This window comes from Heliconius melpomene, chromosome 16 (genome assembly GCF_056956725.1).
Source record: "Heliconius melpomene rosina isolate 202511_hmr_F chromosome 16, ASM5695672v1, whole genome shotgun sequence".
In the NCBI taxonomy this organism is placed as follows: domain Eukaryota; kingdom Metazoa; phylum Arthropoda; class Insecta; order Lepidoptera; family Nymphalidae; genus Heliconius; species Heliconius melpomene.
In genome coordinates this window covers 6,429,698-6,448,898 of record NC_140404.1, presented here as the reverse complement: position 1 = coordinate 6,448,898, position 19,201 = coordinate 6,429,698, and the positions used below count along the sequence as shown (strand labels likewise).

Sequence of the window (19,201 nt, the reverse complement as noted above, 5' to 3'; positions counted from 1 at the left end):
AAAATGTTTCACAATTTTTAAATACAAGGTCGCCTTATGATCTGCATCGAACGCGTTTTCCGAGAGATACCCACGACTGAAATAGCTTGATAAAAATAAATAATTGACAGAGATTCGTAGTTGAAACAAACTTTGCTCAGTATTACTGCGCATACTTTGAACGTCAGCACACGTCTGGAGCTGACGAGGGTTCTATTTTGAGAACGCTAACCTCACACTAATGCTGATCTGACTTCGCCACTCCTTTGTCTTATTAAAACTATATCGGTCAATGCGTGTATAAAATTAGTTTTTCAATTATAAAAGTCTTCCAAAATGGGAAATTTCCTCAGTGGTGCTCCGGCAGAGGATACAGCTTCTACTTTACACATTAACACTGCTAGTGAAAGTGAAACAATGGAAGGCTACAGTTGTTTACACGACAACGATACAACTGTCATTGAAGAACAGTTTCATGATACCTTGAGTGATGATTCAGAAACACGTGCCAAGATTAAAGAAGAAGAAATGAACGAATTTAGAAAAGAATTAGATATAAAACGTGAACAACGAAAAGAAATTTTGGGCAGACATAGAGCTGAGAAAAAAGCACTAGAAAATGCTTTGCAAAATGAAATTGAAACTAAAGTTGAACTTTGCGAAAGCAATCAACTTCTTCGTGAGTTATTGATCAAAAATAATATAGACATGCCAGAAAATCTTCGCTCCAATAATGAAAAATCATACATCGCCAACTCTATTTCTCACATGAGAGAGGAAATTGAAAAATTAAGATCAAGTAATATAAAGCTCCGATGTGATTTGGCGAGTTCTAATAGTGCATTGCAAACAGCGTACACTGACATCGCGGACCTAAGTGCTCAAAACACTGAATCCATAAAACAAGTAAACGCGCTTAAGGAAGTAATTTCGGTTAGTAAGACAATGATTAAGCTGCGTGAACAACAATTAAATGAGGTAAGACCATGGAATACTTACAAAACAAATCGATGTTTTTAGTTTATAAAATCTATTTTACATTTCTAAAATATTAATTCTATCATATAAATAATAATAATATTTAAAAAAAAAAACTATTCTTTAATTTCACATATTACACTATGTATATTTGTTAAGGCAACGACCTGTAATCCCAAGTACCTTCGTCGGTCAGGGACCGCTATAATACGTCGCAGCATGCTACCGGTATTCCCTGTTGGCAAATAATCTTGACTGAAAGCCAAGACATTTCCAGCATTGTTATGATAAATGAACCCTATTCAATTATTTCTTAATAATTATAATAAACATTATTCCTGCGGCCGTTGTTACAGTAAATATGTAAAAGTTATACAGTACTTTAGCGAATTCTTTTAATAATATCCATTAAAATTCTTTAAAATAGAAATAAATCATTTCTTGTTAAGTGTATACCTATGTATTTATTCGATATAGAAAACTATTAAAATTATATTTTAGTTAAAAAACAAATTAAGCGAAATCGAACAGTCTCTTGCGGATAGAGAAACAACAATGCTCTCCACTGATCTAAGGCAAGAGTATGAACGCCAGTTACAAAATATTCGAACACTACGAGGGTTATACGAGGAGCGAGCAAGATTAGCTGATGTGTCCAGACAAGCACTGGCAAGAGATCTTGATGAACACAAATTACTTCTAGAGGCTGAAATAAAAAAGTAAGATAATTAATATTAATGTAGGATAAATAATTCAAATATAAAATTTTCGTTTTTTAATTAAGTACGTGTGTAACATCAAAATTTTCTTAATAAAATGAAAAATATATAAATCTTTTTTAGATCTGAAGATCTAACCAGAAAAGTAGATGACTTGGAAGCGAAACTTGTTACTTTAGAAGAATCTGTAGAAGATAAAAACAATATCATATCTACGAATCGAGAAGAAATTCGACGTCTTCAAGCTGAAATGTTAGGAATAAATAAGGTTACTATACATTTTAAAATTTTAGACCAGTTTTCATAATATTTAAATCGCAATATCTTCATTTTAACTTAATTATTATTTGTAGCTATTTTCACAAGCACTCATGGGCTACCAAAATAAACAAAATTTGGATAAGCTTGTTCATCAATTAGAGGAAAACCATGGATTATTAACACATATGGCTGGAAGAGAAGATTGTCCTGAAGTATCTACTGAACTGCCAAAATTATTATTGGAGATTGTTAATCAAATCGATGAAAACGATGAAAATAACTGTAATAGCACCTACAGCAAGGAAGCAAATACAGATAATGATACAAATAAACCAGGTATTGATTTTACTTGAACTATCTTAAAAATATTTGTTTTTATATATAGCGTTTTCTAATTACCCCACTAGAGATACAGCGTAATGCAATTTCATCCATTATTCATATTTTTAACTTTAAAATATGTAAATTCAAGTATTACCATAAAATTAACAAATAAATATATAATTAGCAGATATTTCCAAAGCAGAGGAAATTGTGCAAAATTTACCGAAGGTATGGCGAGTGCTTATGGAACTCCTAAGTCATCAAAGTGAAGCCGAAACAGATGCATGTAAAAAAGTAACTACTTGTTATAAGTCAGTAGAGACGAAATCTGGTCCAGTACTGGTGCCAAGTGTTAGTCAAACATATATCAGACTTAAGGTAAGAAAAAATAATTACATTAAACAAATATCTGGCGCTATTATTCATTAGCTAATATCTACATTTAAATACTCTCAGATAAGCACATTGCTATTTTTAAGTAAATTATTGGAATTGTATGATGTCATGCTTACTTAATGCAACGTAGTCATTTATAAATTTCTCAAAATTGTGAGTCAGAATAACGAAGAAAATAAAAATATTTTCATGATCAACAATTTGCATTCGTTATATAAATAGATTATTATCGCTTATGAGCGTTGGCACATGTCCAGGATCACGTGTATTTTTTGTGGAAGTAAACAATTGTACATTATATTTATTCTTTTTTTCCTAAGGTAGTTTAATTTATTTTCAGGATTTAATTTTAGAAAAGCTAACTTTGATTAAAGAAATGAACCGTATGAAACAATTAAACACACACTTAGAATCTCGCCTTGAAGAACAAGAAAAAAGACTTTGTCTCGTCACAAATGAATTAAGTAAAACATGGCATGTTGTTGGAAGACTACGAAGACACCATCATCAGTTACACACTCATGAAAAAATACTTAAGTACGAATTGCAACAAAAAAGAAAACTTCTAAACGAACTCAAAGAAGAACTTGAATACTGTCGAGAAAAATGGGAGCAAGCTCGTGAGAAAAATACTCAATCCGAAAACGATTGGCGTAAATTACGTACTGAATTTTCAAACAGAAAATTAAAACCTGAAGCATCCTTAAATAATTCTGCTGAAAGTGGTTACAGTGATGAAAGGCCTTCAGATTCAGAATCAAATGACGAAAGTGAATATATTGAGCCTAAAATTAAATGTAAGAAAAAGATAAAAAAATCGTTTGAGACTAATATAGATTCTAGTACAGATGTTAATTTAGCAGAAAGAGAAGATCCTGCCAGTGACATGTTGGATATAGCTGATCTTCCTTTAGATACGCAAGATAGCGCTGAGTGCATCTTAGATTCTAGCAGTAGTGACAGACTACCCAAAATAGAAAGTTATGAAGAAACAGAAGATGAAGTTGGTGATATGATTAAAGATGAACAATTAGTGACAGAAAATATTGAACTTACTAGACATAATCCACCAGAAACATCCAATGATCTTTACCTTGAATCACATATTGATTCTGTGACAAATATAGATATTACAACAGAAGAAATCAACAGTGTTAATAATGATGAAGAACATGAACGTAGCAGTATTGATATATTAAAAAATTCTCAAATACCTAAAGAAAATAGTACTCATTGTTGCCTTAACCAAACGATTACAGAAAATTTTCAAGATAATTATGATAATAATGTCGCTACATCTTCTTTATGTACAGAGATAAGAAATTTAGAAAATCAGTCAAGTGAAAATAAAAGTATCGGTGATGTAGCAAGCAGCACTGATTTAACAGAAAAAAAAATTGAACAAGCAACAGCAACACATATGAACGAAGAAAAAGTAATATCTAGCAACGTGGAACAAAAAGAAGTTGATTTTGCTGAAATCCTGAAAAACGTGAAAAAACAAAATGAACGTCTCCAATTAAGAGATAAAAGATTAGAAACTTTAGAAAGCGGTTGTTCATCTGTGGTTTCAAATATATCAAATACTCTCCAGCTTGGAGATGACATGATTGAAAAATTAGATACTTTACACTTAAAACATGAGTCCACAGAGCAGAATAGAAATCAACAGACGATACAAGATGATGCAAAAGCTGAGCAAAGACAGATAGATTTAGAAGAGCCTTCATCATCACAAGACATAGATCATGAAGCTAGATTTGCCGCACGTGAAATTCGCTTAAAGAGATTAGAAGAGCAAACAAAGTCCCTTGTAAATAAAGTAAACAAAACAGCATCTAAAGGAATTAAAATTCACTATAAGTTAGAGGAACTTCATAATATTTATGGTTCAGAAAATTCTCGTTCTGGGACACCTTCTGAAGACACATCTGATATATCGCAACAAGAGGACGATGTTCAAAATGATTAATTAATTAATTTTCTATTACTTTTCGTACATGTGGGTAATTTGAAATAAATAATTTCATATGTTTTAATTTTTTATTGACTTCGCATAGTAGAATTAAATCAGGTACATGATTTATTTATTTTATGGATACAATCATAGACACAATATAAAATTTAAAAAATCCAATCACACAATTACACTATAAGAATAACTCATTATTTGACATATTCAGTATGTAAAACTTGGTTTTAATAACATTTTATTAGAAACATTGGTTACTTTTAACTTTAAAAATGTTGCTTTCATTTGAGAAATGTCATCATAGAAGACGGTAGAGTTAGACATAAAATTAATTTAATAAAGAATATTAGCAAAAAATATGCACATTACTTTTCTAAATGTCCATAAACAATTCTTATTCAAAGTCATATGAAAATCAGTCAAATTAATTATATTGTAAATCTATTTGATATGTGCTATAAATTGGTCTTTAAAATAATTAATAAGAAAAAACAGACTTCAGATTTACAATAATGTTCTTTAATTACATTATTAAGGTGACATACAGTACGGTCAACAAATCATGGCCACCCTAAAGTTAGATTTCCACACCTTTTGCGCAATGTTCACTTGGGAAGGAAATAATTAAAAGTAAGAAAAATTCTTACTTCAGAGACACGACTCCTAGGCCGTACTGTACCTTCATCCTCTATCCAAACTTTTTGGTCCATTAATTTAAAATATAATATTTAACTCTTCATTTTGTACTTATATTAAAAAATACGTTTTCTCAATTTAAGAGAACGTGTTCATGGAATATATTTTTTAAATTGCGACTAAGAAAAAGTATATTTCATTGCCTATACCGTTAAATAGACGTTCTAGCTACATCATACTTGAAATTAAAGTATTTTTCTGAAATTAAACTATGATACTTAGTCTATCGCGCATAACATATCCACGTGATATAAAAATGTATAAACATACACATAATAAAAATAATTAAAATTGTTTTATTATAATATATTTCTTATAATTAATCTTCACGCTTAATAGATTTGCTTTTATCAATTGAACTAAGGCTGTCGTCTAGAACAGCGACGACGACATGTTGGACCCGGTCAATCGCTTTCCCCGGCGGTCGGCTGTACAAACGCCACGCCCATATCGATAGCAACAGCATCTCCAAAATCGTTATTATATTTTGTATCACTGTGAAAATATTGAAATAGGTATTAAAGTTCGAAGAGAAGCTCTTCTGTGGTAAGTTTGACTGAATTTACCCTACTTTATAGCATAGGTAGAAGCAGAGTGAACTACTTAAGGCACTACGTTCTCCACGCACTGCAGAAGTGAATGAATTCAAAGCTAGTCTAGTTATCAGAACGGGAAAACGAAAATATTAAATGATTAATTTCCTCGAATGTGAATCCACCACCTACCATCGTGCTTACTGTCCACACTCTGTATCACTGCGCCACCACGACGCGACGGCCTCGTGGAGATTTGAATTGAAAATGCTAATTCTTACATATGAAAAAATAATAGGAAACACAGTGCAGTTGGACATGGTCCGACTGTGAACTTCATAGTAGTGCGCTCGATAACCACTGGGTGGGTTGAATTATCTTCCTCTCTCTCTCTCTTGTCCCTCTTCCTACGCCTATATGCACCACTGCTTTCCACACAGAGTGTCTTCTAAGTTATTTCTGCTTAACCTGCTATATGAGAAAAACATACTTACTATGAACAAACACCGACGGATGCAACGCCAAAATGCAAGGCAAATTAACAATCTCAGGCAATATTTTGGCAAATCCACATTGCAGTTTCACTATCAGTAAGACCAGTTGTAGAGCCAGGAACCTAGGCTTCGGATTGGCGCCTGCAGCCTCAGCGGCGCGAACACACATTATTATACCCCAAACGCCAGATAAAATAGATATCACTATGAATGGCTGGATGTAAGTAAAGCTGTTTATGTATAACATCTGCAACAGGAGAAAAAAGAGAGTTGTGCTTATTTTAATAAAAAAAAGATTTGAATTAAAATAATATACAGGATGGAATTGTGAGCGCCACTTTAAATGAAACCACAGTTTTAACCACTCTATAAAAGCCTAATATAATTCGGAAAAAAAAAATTCTCAAAAATGAAAAAGTTTTTTTTTTCAAACAAAATAAATAATAAAATTATCATTTTAAAATGAAACGCCATTTGTAAAGTATAACATAGGCACGCACACACTTACCTGTCAAAGCGGCAACGTCGCATACGTATGTGTGCGTGACACGAAATATAGGTATGGATAAAAATCGTGAAATGAAAAAAAACATCCTACGTCCAAACCGTTGAAGTACCTTGATTATTTTTTTAATTTCTGGGTTTGAAATATTTTACCCTATATGCAGTTTCAGTAAAAGGAGCGCTGCCTCTTCCACCTGTATAGGGCAAAAAGCCGCTCCTCTTATGTTATTTACACTGCTCAAATATGATGAGTCACCATTTCAAGCAATAATGGTAACACAAATGGTCCATAATATTAGACGGCATTTACTAATTTGCTGAAACGATAAAGTTATCTTATCATTGTATCAATGTATCGTAACACGTACCATGTCTTCTGCCCAGAGTATGAGAGCTATGAGGTACAGTATAGCTTGGATTATAGGCATTTGTAGCACCAGATACCGCAACCAAGTTAAACTTTTTCTGTAAGGAATGGAAAATATATGATTACAGAAATATAAATACTACATTCATTTAATATATAAAGTATAATATAAATATTTTTTCCGCTTCACGCTGTATCCGCATGTGAAGAACTCTCTGTTCCCATTCACACAGTCCTAGGGATTTATTTACTAGGTATACGGTAAGTCTTTATCACGATTCGTTCTCGATCTAAAAATGGAAAATTAAAACTATTGACTCCCCTGAATGGGAATCGAACCCACGAAGAATATTTTCAATTTGAACTTATAATTCTCGTATTGTCGAACACTTTACAAAAAATATCATATATTACATCATTATCATATAAAAATATCATACCCACATGAAATAGTTATTATAAACAAAATAAGAAAATATAATTATAACATTCATAGTAGATGAATAACGAAAATAATAGAAAAAACCTAACGAAGCAAAAAAACATATTCTATTGGGAACAAGTACAAACGCAAGTCATTTAATTATATCTATTACCTTAATACTATTATTATCAATTTAGAGTTAACTTTTCTTTAGTAACTAGTGTCACTGACACTGATGTGTCAGATATCCGAATCCGAATTTATATCCTGAGTTTTATATTAAAAGGTTATTTTGCAACTGTCATAAAAATTAACATTTATAAATGTTTTCGGAAGCTTGCCAGAATCCAATAGTGAAAACCGCATCTAAATCGGGCAAGCCGATTCTGAGATTAGCGATAACAAACGCACAGACAAACAGATAAAAATTTTAAAAATCATTTTTTTTGGTTACGTTAATAAAGGTTTCCAATAACATTTTTTTTAAATATCTTCCAAGTACAGATACCGATCCTCTTACAATTTTATTATAAGTATAGGTTTTGTAAGTCAAAGAGATAAAATCTGTAAACTCCAATTATCTTATCACCTAAATATAAACCTAGTGCCACCTTAACAGAATCATGTTAATTTATTATGAGGCTTAGATACTTTGGTTACAATAATAATTTAAAGAAACTCGCATAAAATATTTTTTTGCCTCTTTGCTATTTAATATCGATAAAAGCATCCAAAAAAGTTGATTAGGGTCTTTTCTACCTATAATTAAAAGATACTTATCGAAAATTACAATTGATGACAGATAATAGATAGATTATAGATAGCCCTATAATCTTTTTAATAACACCTAAATCCATTTGCATTATTGATATTAAATAACAAAAAAAATTGGTCTTGATTACGAAATTACATATTCCACACACTCAAATTAGCCTTGGCGTCACGGAATAGCAAATGAATTAAGGTATTTAAGTATTTACATACATATTTTTTTTAATTACATTTTCGGACCATTTAACGATACTTATAGTTAATATGTTAATATTTCAATTAAGATGAAATTATAAAATATATAAGCGTAATGAGTTAGATATATTTAAAATGGTTCTTTATAAAGAGTATTATGCAAGTATAAATAAATATTTAAAAATTACTTTTGGACTTGAGGTCTGGGCAGGATGCAGCAAGGCCAACAGCAGCATGGCAAAACTCTTGTTTCCATCTGAGAGCCCTCGGATCGTCTGAAATCATTGAAATCTTAAAATTATAAACTCAAATAAAATTTAAATTATTTAATTTAATTTAACAAAGCCAAAATTTAACTTTCTACAAAATTTTCATTAAAGCCTGCAAGAAATCATTTTAGATTAAAGAAATAATTAATACCTATATTTATCATCAAAGACAAAATCGTATAGATTACCTTATAAGTTGATTACTTCCACCGCATTCCCCTAATATAACAAAATATAAATGATACATGGCGACCATCACAGCTTCCTGGGCAATGGCCTCAGACAAGATTCGAACTCGTGGTAACACTGTAGTGAGTAAAGCCGTCGCTGCTACCACCTGAAAAGTAAAATAAAATTATTATCATTACATAAATTAAAACTACCATTTGGGTAAGGAAATAAAAAGTAAAGTTTCAGTTAATTCATTAAAACGATTGTTTTACAGCATTTTTTTTTTAAATAATAAATATGTTTATTGTAGTACTAACTTTTACAAGCGACTATTCAGTTAGTTATTGTTATTTCACAATTTTTCACACGGCCTTATTATTTGGTCAAGTACAACTGGTTTTATTTTAAAATTTCAAGTTTCCCACGTTTGACAAACGTTAATTTATTATTATATTCATTATTCGAGACCGAGTATACCAAGTTCTTTTTACCATCGACGTTAATAAAGATAGAAGACCGAGATCCTGTTCAAAGCAACCACGATTACGTCAATGAAAACTGCTCCATGTGAATACTGTTTTTTTTTTATTTTGCTATATATTATTAAATTCATATTTAGTTTTTACAATTGGAATAAAGATTGTAATTTTTTATTTAGGTACTAGGTCAGTCGTGGAGCAGGACCACAAATGTGTGACCAGAAACGCGAATGGTTGCGACTTCGATTCCGACTCGAGGAAATTAAATATTTATTTGAATGTATATTTTTATTCCTTCGCTCTAGTGTTGAGGCAAACCGCGACGTTCAGTTCGGCCTCTCGCAATGCCTCTAGAAGTCGGCGGAGAATGGGGAACGGAGTATCTTAACACTAGGATCCACATGCCTCCTACACGGGATACAGCGTGATTCAAATTGATTTTATAAAGCAAGCTAAATCATTTTCATCTTATTGCGTGTTACGTGTAACCCAGTACCTCGTTTCGTTATAGAACCGTGGTAATAAAAAAGATTTATTAATGTAAATATTCCTCCCAAGTACAAACATTGCGTGCACACTTCTCTATTTTTTCTATCACGTGAATTTTATACTCTTATTTTAACAACCTAACAAATAAGTACTAACTCAAATGGACTTGTTAATTAATGTAAATATATCACATTTGTTAGAACATTTCCTCTAAAATAAACAAATTATTATCACAAGGCTTTATTTGTTATCACATGGCAAATATTTGATTCATTTTTGTCCATGTATAAGGAAAAATATTGGTGAAAATTAAGTGTAATTGGACGAGGAATTGGTCTGTAACATTCTGCCATGTATAGATGTGGTTATAATTCTGATTTAGAAAAAATATTGAAATTTTTAGGTTTTCTTACCGTAATACGAAAAGACAGAACCCTTATAGGATAATTTTAATATCCGTTTGTAAATAGCATAAATTTATCAAGCTTCTAAGTCAACGCAATTAAAAACATACGAACGCTATTACTGCATTATGTATGAAATTCGCTGCGTAATTAAAATCTATAAAATCTATCTATATAGGTACTTCCCGTGGACCAACAGTTATGAAATTTCAGAGGGAACCTAGTGTTGTCCATTTTTTGCCGAATTCTGGAGGCACTGTTGAGTGGCAGAACTCAACGCCGATTTATAACCATTTCTTATAAACTAAAACCCACAAATTCATGTTTGTCAACTTTATTTGTATTCAATATTTAACGATATTATAGGAAACAGAAAGAAAGAAGGAGGCTTATGTATGGCCAATGTACTCAGCTTATGTAATGTAAAAGCTGTTCCATATGATACATGTGTATATATTTTTTCCTCCTGACTAGAAATAATTAAATACGCATTTAGCCGTCATCTTACGAAACGTTAATGTCGGTTTATGCAACGCCGGCACCTTCACTTCAAGCAACTAGCTATAAAAGTAAGGATGTTTACTTTCGTACTAGGGATTATTCGATAAATAACTATTTAATATTAAATATTTGTTAATAGCCATTAATCGATAATTCTAAGGGTGCGCAAAGCCTTTAGAATTCGGCGGAAAATGGGGAAGGGAATGTCTCAACAGTAGGTTCCCTCTGCCTACCCTGTTGTGTGCGGGATACAGCGTGAACCTGATTTATTTTATTTTTATTAATAGAAGTTTTTAGGGTTTCGAATCCAAAGGGTAAAATGGGAACCTATTATATTAAAACTCCGCTGTCTGTCTGTCGGTCTGTCCGTCTGTTTCATAAGCTGTTAAAGATAATTGCAGTTTTGACAGATGATGTATTTCTATTACCGTACAAAATAAATATTCAAAGGAAATTAAAGGAAATTAATCCCATACAACAGACATGATTTTTTTGTTTTTTTTTTAATTAAAATTAGCGTTTAAATTATAAAGCAGAAAAAATTTAAACTATGTAAATTATATAAGCTCAACGCTGTATCATGCACATAGCAGGATAAGCTGAGAGAAGCTAGTGTTAAAACACTCCGTGACCCACTTTCCGCCGAATTCCGGAGGCATTACCTGTGGAGCGGCGGAGATTAAAGCCGCGCTTTGCCTCGACACCAAAGCGAAGAAATGAAAATATTAATTTCAATATAAATTTAAATAACGCGACTCATTTACAGTCAAAATACTTATGCCCCTACGCCACTAATGGCCTCTAACTGAAAACTATAAATGGACTTATTTAATCTTGATTAAAACTTAAATCTTAATTAATACTTAATTATAAGATATTTAAATTACTTTGATCCCGACCTTGGTGCCAGGCACAATAATGAAGTAAAAGTACAAAAACATATAAAAAAGGCTGTCAATTTAGTGACAAATAGTCATTACCAGATTAGAACAGACTTAAAACTTATTATTTTTTGTTGACGGAAGCCGACAACTTCTACGATCATTAAAGGTACAAGAATATAAAAAAATGTTCCAAAATTGTGTATGAAATAGTTAACTCTATCTATTTTGTATTGCTAAATAGATGTTTTTAATGCTAGGTTTAATTTACTTTTATTATAACATTTCTAAGTAAGTAAATCCTTAGGTCATCGTGGCGCAAAGGCAAAAGGGTGGGTTCGATCCCCACTCTAGGAAATTAATTATTATTTATTAAGATTTATATTTCTTCGCTCTAGCACCAAGACAAAAAGTACAATGTTGGGTTCCACCACTCAACACGCAATGCCTCGAAACATTCGACGGAAAATGGGGGGTGGAGACACTCCCATGCGGGATACAGCGTGAATTGATGATGATGATTTTTTTATAGTAAATACATATAAACATTACCTAAAAATTAAAAGGTGACCTTTATACTCACAGGATATACAGCTAGAACTATCGCTATGCTGATGCCAGACTCCTTCCAATATCGGAGAGCCGACCGAAGCGTGATTATATAGAGAAGACATAACGTCAGTAGCACCACGAGACCGCATGACCAAATTACCCATGCGTTACTTTTGAGAACTGTGGACAAAGATAAAGAACATTTAATTATAATTTGTAGAGTTCTTTTTATAATTTGTAGAGTTTGATCGACTTCATCAGATTATTATCCATCCATATATTATAAATTCGAAAGTAACTCTGTCTGTCTGTCTGTCTGTCTGTCTTTTACGCAATCAGGCCCAAACCGCTAATTTAATTGTGATAAAATTCTCATATAGAGATACTTGAGGGTCTCGGGATGAACATAGGATACTTTTTTTTTCTCGTATTTGTAATATTTTCGATATATACCTATTAAAATACTTATATATTAAAATACTTATTAATTTGACATACAATTTATTCCGCCATATTATCAACAACCGTCGCGTTGCTAAGCAACGATTTGCAAAGTTTGTTGTTGTCGTCACCCAAAATGAGCTTGCTTAACGCATATCTCTATTGAAGACTGTAAATAATTTCATAAATATATTTAATAAATATTCGTATAGTTCAAGCGGGCGTGGCCGCGTTCGGGTCCACTAGTATATAATATATTTATTTCCTCGCTCTGGTAACGAGGCACAGTGCGGAGTTAAGTTCCGTTACTTAACACGCAATGCCTATAGAATTCGGTGGGAAGTTAGGTTTACAAGAATACCCTACTATATCTATAAAATTTAAATAATATTAATTACTTTTTAGTTTCACACTTTACTTCCACGAAGGTTGTTATTATAAAAATACCTATGTAATTATTAAATAAATAGGAAAATAGAATAAGTAAAGCTTTGCTCAGCAATGAAATAAATCTGGATATACAAAAATCTGGGTTCTATTTATTCTCCTCGAAGTATTTGAATATATGAAGAAAAAAAAATAGCTTATAATAAATACAAATATTTAATTTGTCATATAGAGGAAAAAGCCTATTTAAATTTTTGTGTTTTCCCAATATCTGATGTAAAACAGTTTGAGTAAACAATACAATTAACAGGTAAGTAAAAATGAGCTGCTTCTACAAAAATTGGAATTTTTTACATTTAATGAAATTGAAAATATAACACGCTAATGAAAATATGCTATTATTGAAATAAAAAGAAATCTATTTTTAATAATTCATTTTTTTAAAATTATGCTGAATACAAAGCTTTGAAATTTAAATAAATTGCTACGGATTATGATAACATCAGTAGATATAAAAAATATTAACAATAATTTAAAAGAATATATTTACTGAGCTTAACAAAGATATAATAACGAAACTGTTTGGTCAATATGAGCTTACGTAAGTATTACTTGATAAATGCATTAAAATTTTTGATTTTTTTTAAAGAAAAACAATTGCATTTATAGGTTTTTAGAAATAGGCAAACCTGATTTCTAATATCATAACTCATAACATGTGTACCAGTTTTTGGTATAAGTTTTTGAGCTTAATTTCTTCTTTTCATAATTTTTGATATTCGATTACTTACGTTAAGTCAATAAGGCAAAAGATAAATCGTTCTATAAAAATTGTATTAAATGGTAAGAGTGGCGCTGGAATATTTTTGTAGCTATTGATGGAGATTTTTCAGTCCAAGTAATATATATCATTCGCTTTTGTTAATATAGTTTGTTTAATTTTAAGTTGGGAACGGAATGCCTTAATAATAGATTCACTCTGCCTACCCTGCTGCGTGCAGGATACAGCGAGAATCAGATTTTTTTAAGCAATTCAGTTTAAGAATCACCTTGCTATGTTTATCTTCTTATGAATATAATATTAAATTATCGTGTTCAGTTATCTCAGCTTCTATTGCTGCCAAGATAATTAAATCAGGTTCAAGGCGATATCTATTAATACAAGTAATTAATGCCTGGGCCGAGAATGTAACACTTGTACGTTCATTATATTTTTTTAAATAACATATTTAGTAATTTATTACCAGTAATCTTAGTTATTTTACATTATTACGTGATTAGTTTAATCGGAGGGGTTTCGCGACTAGTTGTGGGTTCGATCCCCACTTGAAGAAATGAAATATTTATTTAAAGGTATATTTTATACAAAGCTCGGCGTTGAGTTTCGCCATTCAACACGCAATGCCTCTAGAATTCAGAGGAAGGTAGGGAACGGAATGTTTTAACACCAGGTTCCCTCTGCCTACCCTGTTGTCTTGCATACAGCATGAAGCTGATAAAAAAAATATATAACATATATTTTGTAATTTATTAACAGTAAAAAAAATCTGCTTCACGCTGTATCCCGCACCCAGCAGGGTAAGCAGAGGGAACCTAGTGTTAGTCTTAACGTCTTAAAGTCTAACTTCGTTCCCCACTTTCTGTCGAATACTTTATTACCAGTAAAGTTAGTTATTTCATATTATTACTTTATTAGTTTAATCATAGAATTTTAGTAATGTAATATTAAAGTACCCTCATATCATATATCAGTGATCCATTAACTCGTATGCGAATATTTGCTATAACTCACTTCCTGTCACTCCATTAATGAACGGTCTGCGTGAAAAAATATCATTTAGGCTGACCTTTACTGCTTTTCCGGAAATTATAAACGACGCACCGGAACGTACTATAGTATCGTTAAGTTTTTTTTTGCCTATATCGATATTCGTAGGCTGTTAACCCTATAGAATTAATTGCAATTTTTTTGATAATTTCCGCAAAGGAACATAAAAAAACTGGAAAATTCGCAAGAAATAAATTATTTATGTGTTTTCATATATATAAAAAAATATATATACTTTATATGGGGTGTATTACAGTTAGACGCTAATATTATTGTTGCTCTATCTTATATATTTGACTATTGTAGTGTGTTCTCGATTATATTTTACATATTCTATTTAATTTATAATACAGGTTTCGTGTTATTTATGTCTTACACTAATATTAAACCTGTCTTCTTAATTTACACATACACATGTGTCCAAATGCGACATTAAAATATTTGTTAAATATATTGTAGACACTAATCTTATATTCTTTAAATATTTAAAGTAATAATATAATTTTATTTCTAAACTTTTTATACTAAATAAATTTTAATATTTACATTTTAATATTCGTTATTTTATGTATGAAAAATTGTAATTAGGAAATTAAAATGTTAATTCTCACTTTCTTATACTAAAGATCTTTATTATTTTTAAATTCAATAAAGTGGACACATAAAAAAAATAACGGAACAAATTGTAGCAACGATTTAAATTAATTTACACAAAAATTAAATATTCAAATTGTTTTAAAAAGAAATACCTGCAAAATACGTGGCGAAATCCGGTTGAAGGCTATATGTATGGCACAATAGCGTTGTATTGATTGCATTGTTTACTTCTTGGAGTGGTGGGTTAGCGCTTATGTGACGTGCCGCTAATACTCTACCACCATTACTGGCTTCACTCATCAAATCCATTTTAATTTATAATTTAAACTTCAGTTATAATAATAAAAAGTTCATTTTTAACGTAAATCGTGAATATATAAGGTGTACTCAAAAATACAGGTTGTACCGACGCGACGGTGTGTACTACACTGCCGTCGAAGCGTTTCGTTCACTTTCTTTCGACATTTCGATCTACGCAACCCGTAGTGTTGTACAATATCCCGTAAGGCAACTCTATATACCTATTATCGTATATTTTATTATGGCTTATATATTTTGTTATTTTTTTAATAAATTGAAGAAATATATATATTAGATTGTAAAATAAAAATTAGTAATTTCGCCATTTTTTTATAGTTATTATATAATACATGTATAGCTGATACCATAAGACAATTATTTAAACTAGTTACATAGAAAGTCATCGATATGACACAACACTTCTACCATCATTCTGTATGAGGTAACGGACCCACCAACCGACTTAATGCTTTGATAACCACTAGATTTTGTAACAGTAGGAGTAATATATAAACTTATATTAAGGAAAAGATTATAAATAATATAAGATAATTTAGGACTTTTAAAAAAAAATGCTTAGGTACTTATAATTATGATTACTAAATATTAAATTGGTTTATAATATCACAATACGTGGTTTTCGAAAAAATAAACAAAATTTTGAGAATGTAAAAATTATTCGAAGCTTCCATAAAACGTTTCATAACAAAAAATATTTTAAAGGATAAAGGCTTTTAGTGCAGAAGAGAAAGTCAACGAGGTCAATGACGGAAGAAAAACACTGGTATGGATAGAACTGACGACATTTTGTAATTATACAACTCTATAATTCAGCTCTAGTAATATAGTGTATACATTTTAAAGGAGATTTTACATAAATTTCATAAAAAAGTGCATCAGATTCCGTATCATACGAGTATGTATAAATAACATCATAGAGCATCCTAATAAATACTAAAATCACAGAGACAAAACTATTATACTTTCAAAGTTGAAATTTTTCATATGTACGAAGGCACGAGAGTGTAGGGAAGTACTGAGAAAGGACTTCTTTAAATTCTTACGGGAATAGGAGAAACCAAATTTTCCATTTTATATATTTTAAAGTCCACACAAATCACAGCGTGAAGATAAAAGAAAAGAAAAAAAAATCCACGCAGCTTTGCGGACGAGAATTAGTAGGATATATAATATTAAGTAAGTCAATAAACTCATGTGATTTACGCAGCTAATATAAATGGTAATAAAATTGTAAAATTTATTAATATTGTCGAAAACCAGAACCGAAATCCGAAGTCGAATTCCACATAATATTCACTCACGGAATTTTAAATGTTTGAAAAATGTTGAATATTTTCAAATGCAAAATATTTAATTTTGTTCAATTAAGTATATATGTGTAGGTGTTAAAACTCTTGTCCGTTTATACTTTTTCTATTGTTTATGTAAATAATTTTGCTTAGTTTTTTACAAACAAACAATAACAATATATTTTTTTTCGCTTAGTGTATTTAATTGTTTTTTAATATTCAATTAAAAAACAAATTAATAAATTTAATTTAATTGAAACCACCTATTTGCAAAAACTAATTGCATTTGCATGCTGCTGACATTAACGTAGCGCCGTGAGTAACGTAGCGTTTCCCATTCAATTCGCTATAAAAAACAATTAAAGAATGAAGTATCTTCAATAAATTCTCTTACTATTCCACTATTAGTAAAGTATTAACGAAGTTCGTAAAATAGGTGAAAAATTTAATTTATCATTAAATGAAATAAGCATACTCTATTAGTAGAGGCCTTCGTGGCGCAGCGTCACAAGGGTGTGACTGTAACGCGACGGTTGTAGGTTCGATCCCCACTCGAGGAAGTGAAATATTTATTTACGTTTTATCAAATATCTCATTTTAAAGAATAGCCGGCTTGTTCAAGTATCATTTCGATTCGACTTAAAATTGTGTATTTTTGTCTACTTTTTTTTAGTATTGCAACCATGAGCGTCTCTAGAGATATGTTCTATATAAATATTAATATTTATATATAAAATAGCTTTAAATACGCTAGGTTTATTTATTTTAATTATAATAATACTAGACACAGATTACATACTAGACTAGATAGTAAAATTATATGCTCACCATAATAACATATTTTATTGTATATTTTCATACCTTGTACTAATTATGAAAAAATAAAGAGACACGCAACTTCTAAGAACGTGATTATTTAACTTTGCTTCGTTATGCTAAAATAGAAGCAAGCGAGTAGGTAGGTACCATAAGAACTTACTAATCATATATTATGCAAGAAATTTAAATATTTTGAAATAACATATTGAATAATATGTTTCCTGTTTGCAACAAACAATAAATTAGCATTTATTAAAAGCAATATATTCATATTATATTTTTTGTTACATTTATATATTTTAATGATAATTACAAAAAAATCGAAATAGTCGCCATCGTTTTGTAATAAAAGGAACTAATTTACGTACTAGTTCGTGCTATCCCACACAAGATGTCGCTAGCAGTTTTAAAGCTCCAACCAAACATTAACCTAATGGAATTTTCACAAAAATTACACACGCAATGCTAGCTACAGACAGTTTTAAATTTAGTTGATATTCTTATCTTTTCTTTCGAAGGCCAGCATGGCGGAAGAGTCTAAGCAAAGCATTATACATTTATTTTATTACAAATGTTACGAAAGCTTTAAATATATGCATTGTAATATGTAGAAGTGTACTAAAAATGTGTTAATGAACAGAAATACAACATGTTATTAGGCACGAGGTTTATATATAAATAGTCCTATTGGTCTTGTGATATCTGCAGACAGTCTGTTTATCTTGATAAATGTAGACGATGTGGATAAAGTCGAAGGCCATCGCTAGTATTATTATGATAACCAGATCACTTAATTTAATATAACATGTATACAAACACGTAGTTCTGCTGATACTCGCTTATCTTTTGTTTTTAAACGGCACAGTGTATTGACTGTTTTACTTGAGCGCAAATATAACACGTGTACACTATTACCAACTATAAAGAAATTTGAAAGTCAATGGCTCTATTTACTTGCAAGATACAACGAATTTCTAAATCTATTCTGCCGTTAAAAAAGGATAAAGTACTTATATATATAATCCATTTTTTAAAGACATCAAATAAAGAAATATTATTCTCTAAATTAATTTATCTAACTAACCATGACATAAACAATGAATCATATGCTGGCGATTAAAATATTTTTTTATGTTAACAAACTTTTTATGATCTTATTA

At 30.6% G+C, this 19,201-nt stretch overlaps 2 protein-coding genes across 3 annotated transcripts; one reads left to right on the top strand and one right to left on the bottom strand.

Annotated features, from left to right (window-relative positions):
* The first annotated feature begins 130 nt into the window (after window positions 1-130).
* On the top strand, window positions 131-4,691 carry LOC146530828 (uncharacterized). Of its 2 annotated transcripts, none has more exons than XM_085199723.1 (6): window positions 131-957; window positions 1,459-1,676; window positions 1,800-1,944; window positions 2,030-2,273; window positions 2,449-2,639; window positions 2,998-4,691. In XM_085199723.1, the coding sequence occupies exons 1-6, from the start codon at window positions 316-318 to the stop codon at window positions 4,627-4,629; spliced, it is 3,072 nt and encodes a 1,023-aa protein (XP_085055849.1). In that variant the 5' UTR covers window positions 131-315; the 3' UTR covers window positions 4,630-4,691. The 2 variants fall into 2 exon arrangements, with proteins under 2 accessions (XP_085055849.1, XP_085055848.1); XM_085199722.1 differs by having other exon boundaries at window positions 2,446-2,639.
* Window positions 4,692-5,126: 435 nt separating this feature from the next.
* On the bottom strand, window positions 5,127-16,039 carry LOC146530827 (organic solute transporter alpha-like protein). Its single transcript, XM_085199727.1, has 7 exons — window positions 15,765-16,039; window positions 12,391-12,539; window positions 9,071-9,219; window positions 8,802-8,888; window positions 7,225-7,321; window positions 6,353-6,599; window positions 5,127-5,820 (listed from the first exon to the last, which is right to left on the bottom strand). Exons 1-7 carry the CDS (start codon window positions 15,919-15,921, stop codon window positions 5,645-5,647), a joined length of 1,062 nt encoding a protein of 353 aa, XP_085055853.1. The 5' UTR covers window positions 15,922-16,039; the 3' UTR covers window positions 5,127-5,644.
* Window positions 16,040-19,201: the final 3,162 nt, after the last annotated feature.